At 35.5% G+C, this 6,549-nt stretch overlaps 1 protein-coding gene across 1 annotated transcript in view; it reads right to left on the bottom strand.

The window, feature by feature from the left end:
* Window positions 1–432: 432 nt before the first annotated feature.
* The window catches only part of LOC126473232 (MOB kinase activator-like 4), a 32,421-nt gene continuing 26,304 nt past the window's right edge, over window positions 433–6,549 (bottom strand). The window contains exon 5 of the mRNA XM_050100145.1: window positions 433–3,063. Coding sequence (XP_049956102.1) covers window positions 2,944–3,063 — 120 coding nt within the window. The 3' untranslated portion in view covers window positions 433–2,943. The remainder of the gene's footprint in view (window positions 3,064–6,549) is intronic.

Below are 6,549 nucleotides of genomic sequence, written 5' to 3'. Positions count from 1 at the left end.
GAAGGGAAGCTTTTACCCTACTTTCCATTAAACTGTAAGATTCTTAAATAATTCATATTCATGGAAAGAGATGATAGAATTTATGGGTAGTTATATTTTAAGCCACTAATGGTCAAAAATAGCCTACACTCTTACATGATTAACAATTGTGTCTAATTTGCTATTTCATTTAATATGATGTGTTTTTTAAAACATGGTAATATTTACGGTAAATATTTGTGCTGTTAAAAGAATAACAAATGCTTAACATTAGTGAAGCTGTCATTCAATGGGTGAAATGTAACTGAATCAAGTATGAGCCAAATAAGCCATTTGCATCTTTCATCCATCAAGTCTTGTGGAGGTCTTCCCAATGTCATTCGAATTACAGAAAAGCTAAGTATCTGGAAAGGAAGTTACTAAATTGAATATGAAGGAGGACTAACATCACTATCAACACAGTGAAAGAATTTATTACATAAAATAAAAAAATTAAAAACAGTGTTAAGAAAGAAAAGTCTGTACAGGTCCCTAATAAGTCACCACCTACACATCTCAGGCAGTGAACAAGCATAGGTCTTAGAATGTTCATAATAATGGAATCAGTATCACATTGTTTTACCAACTGAATTCAATATGTATTCATTAGTTATTCTTTACAGGGAAGTCAGTTGTACCAACAATTTTGTCTACACATGTACATTTGAATTGAAAAAATATGTTAACAGTTACTTATATAAACATACACATGTACAATAAAATTATATGCATGAAGATTTTTGTGATAACATGGGATTTATAAAATTAGATGTGCCTGCTGAAAACATATGTTGGAATCAGTACTGAGAACTGTATAGAGATCAAAAAGAGTGTAAAATTTAAGAAACTAGATAAGTCACATAAATAAAGTTTTGCAAATATTTCTTATTCTTATTGGTTGTTTTTCACCTTTGTAACTATCTCATACAGAACACCTAGAAACAAAAACTATTAAAATGAATATAAATAACTGACTTACAAATCTGACAACTCTAGCTTATCACAGATGTGTGTGCTCGACTAATGCTCCGAGATGCCAATGTCACAAATATGAAGAACTCCAAAGCTACAATACACCAAATACTGATAAAGTGTACAAGTGTAAATGTTATTAAAACAGAAATTTTTAAAGAAACTGGTATTTATATTCAATATCAAATGTATATTTCAACTGTAGCTTTAATATTGTGCTGTACTGGATTTAACTAACAAAGTATACTTTTAAAGAAATGTGTTTGCACTATGAAATAACCTTTAATAAAATGACACATGGTCACATATGCTGAAAAAACCCTAATATGATGGCGAGTCATTAATTCTCCACATGTCTGTTACAGTCCTTTAGGTTCAAAGCACTACTTTCCATATGCACATTTTAATATATGGCACTTCTCTCATTGCTTTAAAATTTCAAGAGCATCACTCAGTTTCCTTTGTGAATAAACGTATCATCACTAATAATTTGAGCTGACTGTTAATAGAAATAAATAACACACTTTCCCCCTTTCTTTCTCCTTCATTATTTTCCAAAGGTACATCAGTAACTGAAGTCGCTCTAACAAGGCCTTCATCGCATCAAAATGTTTTCACATGCATAGAGAACAAACCAACCTCAACAGTGGTCATTAACAAACTAACCAACAGAATGCAATTTACTTCTCATCGTATGTTTCAAATTATAAATAACAGACATATGAGGTGTATACTGCAACAGCTTACAGAATGCAATCTTTAAGCTATCTATTATTTTTGGGACCACTATTCTGACCAATTCAGAATGAATGAGTGAGTAAATGAAAGAATGAGAGTGTGTAGAAAAATATAATCTACACAATCTCAAGAGCTATGGTAATTTGTTTATGTATGTCTGTTCTGTGGCATTCATAAATCCAAATACATAGTTCATAGTGAATCCCTTTAGTCATCCCCTATTAGCTCCATTTAAAAAATACCTACTGCTGGAGGTTATCAACATGTACGGATGAAGGGAGAATCAATGGTATATTTGGCAGTAAATACCAGCATCTGGCTTGTTACATTTGTTATGCTGGAAAGCAGGAAGAAAAATGAAAAACTCCTGGATTATGCTTTTCTTTCAGTTGTTTTTGCTAATTAAAGAAATGGATGCAGATTATTACTGACTCACCCTCTGTACACAAGTGTTTTCAGGCAATGACTAATAAAATCTTTGACGATAAACTGAAAGTAAAAGCAAATCACAGAACTTTGCAAAACTTTTAGTTTTATGTGACTGACATGTATGATCTCATATCTATTATACCAACATGTATTAAATAAATAAATTTATCCTAAATTCTGATCAACGTATGTTCAATGAAGTGTCGTATCAGCAGCAAACAAAGAATAAATATAAAATTGAATGAATGTGACTACAATGTTATGACATTCTTCCCTATGAAATTATGACAGCACATGGTGAAAGTACCTGCATTAGTTCAATCCTGTTCTAACTGCTAGACAGGACAGGGAGAATTATTAATGAGTGGTGCACAGCACCAAAAAGGCATAATGGCCGGATATACTTGGTCCTGCCGTATGTATACAAAGTATAGTCACCAGCTCCTACCTGAAGCTATATTATAAATAGCTGAGTATTGCATAATGTTACCAGTTCATGGCAGTTGCCAGAAGATTCTGTAACACATTCTTCAGGGGGTTGTAGTGAAACCTACGAAAGTCATCTGGGTTATATTCCAACGGATTGACAAGAATGCTTTCTCTTTAAATGCAAGAAGAATGGTCACCATATCTTTCAATTTTCCTAAGGAATGAGACACAAGAAATGTGTTCTGATCATACTTCATCAGTGTGGTACAATACAACACACTGCTCGGTCACCTAGGCCTCGTGCCATGAACCTTCATTCCATTTCTATAATTCACACCATCTCCATTATTTGCATTCCTAAGCATCCGTCTCTCCACTGCCTTCATCTTCAAGGATTGGAACAATGAGATTATCTTTTGACATGAGATTATATTTTGTAACAAATGCTGTAAATCGCCTACACAGGTACGTTTCATTCTGAAAACAGAAAAAAAGACAGAAATTTTATCTTCAATTTACATTACACTACATATAACATGTTGATTAAAGTATATGTGGATAATCAATAAAGTTAATTTTACAGCAAAAATAATTCTGTACCTCTAAGCAACCAATAACCAAATCTGATCACTAAATAAATGTAACTGTAATTGTTATTCACTTTCCCAAACAATTTGGTGTGCACTGGAAAATGTGATAAAATGTAAGAAACTTTTATAACAAGTTCCTGAAGTACGTTATCTGTTCTGGCACTAGAATCAACCACGTACGACATTCGAAAGTAAATTAAATGTGTTTTACGACAACACATTCTGACATGACTGACCAGTGCACGATGATACCAATTTTTCCAATCACTTTTAGGTAACAATGATCACGTGGTAGTTGTTACTAATGACACACAGCTGACGTCATTGAGAAAGGTTGTTTTGTAGCTGACTAAAGAAGTCAAATCATATTCTCACTAATTACAAACACAGTCATTATCAAAACAGGCATTCACAATCAAGAAACTAAAGAAGTGGGGAAGGTGAGAGATGCCATTTGAAAGGTACAAACAGAATACTTAGTATCAGATACCAGTAATAAGGATGACTGGATATATTATGGGATTTGGAGGAACGAAACTACTATGGTCATCAGCCTCTCCGTACTGGATATGTCGTAAGTGAAACAGAAAAAAAATCTTATTTTTAACCACAAGCAAAGGGGGAATTTAAAAAGCATAGGACAGCCAGAAGAGGGGTTGAGAATAAATTATTAAAATCTTCGGGAGTTAAAAGGTAACACTGTACGCCACACCCACTGTGCCATGTCAAGAAGTTGCCTGTCCAATACAAGAACCATTACCAAACTTACATAAGAAATTAAGTCACATGGTAATATTAATATTAATCCCCCCCTCCTCCCCAAGTGACTAAAATGCAGTCGGAGATCACCCTTCACCAGCAGCCAACAGAACCATGGGAATAAAAGCTTCAGATGAAAGTCAAAATTTGTTGGATAAAATGTGGACCTGGTTTGCTGACACTTTATCATCAACTATAATTCCAGGGAGCAGCTCGTCTTGTGGCAAAAAAGGTGGAAAACTACAAGATATTTGGGACGGGGGGAGGGGGGGGGACGGGTGATGTTCTCATTACGTAACTGAGCTTGAAGAAATTGTGCTGGAAGGAAGCAAGCTGGGAATATTTCATCACAGGTTGAAACATATACAATTTGGCAAACAATTCAAGAGTGCATGACTAGCACATAGTACATCCAGCAGAAAGGGCAAATATTCAGAATGAAGTGTGGATGATTTCCGCAACAGAATTTCTCAATATGGTTTACATTAATCATAGTTTTGGCAGAATACATTATGTACATCAGTCCAATCTAGTAATAAGCCAGAATTTGAACATCCACAGTAAGAAAAGTTTAGTAAACTGCCCCATCCCCTACAAAAAAAGGTCATATTCCGCATGCTTATTTCAACATAAGAGTAAGAAACCCCATGTTCTGTGTTTCTCATGCCTGATTAAGTCAGCTTTAACTAAATCTTGTGCCACCTTCACTTCATTTAGGTGCATTTGAGGTTTTCTATGGAGAATGGCATTTTCTTCTTGTACAGAATGAGTCATATGTTCACTGTGTTTATTGCAAAATCTTTCTTCAAAGGCTCTCTCTGCCTGTTGAAGTTTGCATAAAAGATTTCTTGCAATATTCTTGGTCACGGCTCTCTTTAAAAATTATTTATGTTGCTGTTCAGGGTTTCTTTGTATTTGAACGAGAATAATGACATGTTTTGGATATTTGCTAACATGATCAATTACTGCCATTTCCCTTTGATTTGTGCAATACTGGACTACAGCTAAACACATGTCAATCAAATGTATTGGACCACATAAAGAAGTCAGTCATTAGTCTGTCTATGGAAAATTCAAATGATGGCCTTGCACAATAAATTTCGAAAACAATACACAATAGTCATTTCAGACAGCTGAATACTATCTATGCTGAGCTTGCGCAAAGTTTGTCTGCTGTTACACAAAAAAATAATTGATCTACGCAGGTCCAAACCCTTGGCTGAAAAGTGGTGTGAATATTTCATTCTTTCTTTTTTTCCCACAAAATTGTGAATGGCTGAAGCATAAAATGGCCCAATAGTAATTACCTAACTGTTATTACTTCACTACAAGATGACACTAAGTGTAATATGACCACCTACTTCGAAGAATGTTCTTGAGAAATTAATGTTGTTGTTGTGGTCTTCAGTCCTGAGACTGGTTTGTGCAAGCTTCTTCATCTCCCAATACCTACTGCATCCTACATCCTTCTGAATCTGCTTAGCATATTCATCTCTTGGTCTCCCTCTACGATTTTTACCCTCCACGCTGCCCTCCAATGCTAAATTTGTGATCCCTTGATGCCTCAGAACATGTCCTACCAACCGATCCCTTCTTCTAGTCAAGTTGTGCCACAAGCTCCTCTTCTCCTCAATCCTATTCAATACCTCCTCATTAGTTATGTGGTCAACCCATCTAATCTTCAGCATTCTTCTGTAGCACCACATTTCGAAAGCTTCTATTCTCTTCTTGTCTAAGCTATTTATCATCCACGTTTCACTTCCATACATGGTTACACTCCATACAAATACTTTCAGAAACGACTTCCGGACATTTAAATCTATACTCGATGTTAACAAATTTTTCTTCTTCAGTAACACTTTCCTTGGCATTGCCAGTCTACATTTTATATCCTCTCTACTTCGACCATCATCGGTTATTTTGCTCCCCAAATAGCGAAACTCCTTTACTACTTTAAGTGTCTCATTTCCTAATCTAATTCCCTCACCATTACCCGACACTTAATTCGACTACATTCCATTATCCTCATTTTGCTTTTGTTGATGTTCATCTTATATCCTCCTTTCAAGACACTGTCCATTCCATTAAACTGCTCTTCCAAGTCCTTTGCTGTCTCTGACAGAATTACAATATCATCGGCGAACCTCAAAGTTTTTATTTCTTCTCCATGGATTTTAATACCTACTCCAAATTTTTCTTTTGTTTCCTTTACTGCTTGCTCAATAGACAGATTGAATAACATCGGCGATAGGCTACAACCCTGTCTCACTCCCTTCCCAACCACTGCTTCCCTTTCATGTCCCTCGACTCATAACTGCCATCTGGTTTCTGTACTAATTGTAAATAGCCTTTCGCTCCCTATATTTTACCCCTGCCACCTTCAGAATTTGAAAGAGAGTATTCCAATCAACATTGTCAAAAGCTTTCTCTAAGTCTACAAATGCTATAAACGTAGCTTTGCCTTTCCTTAATCTTTCTTCTAAGATAAGTCATAAGGTCAGTATTGCCTCTCGTGTTCCAACATTTCTACGGAATCCAAACTGATCTTCCCCGAGGTCGGCTTCTACTAGTTCTTCCATTCGTCTGTGAAGAATCCGCGTTAGTATTTTGCAGC

Source organism: Schistocerca serialis, chromosome 4, assembly GCF_023864345.2.
Source record: "Schistocerca serialis cubense isolate TAMUIC-IGC-003099 chromosome 4, iqSchSeri2.2, whole genome shotgun sequence".
NCBI classification, from domain to species: Eukaryota; Metazoa; Arthropoda; class Insecta; order Orthoptera; family Acrididae; genus Schistocerca; species Schistocerca serialis.
This window is presented reverse-complemented; position numbering and strand designations above follow the sequence as displayed.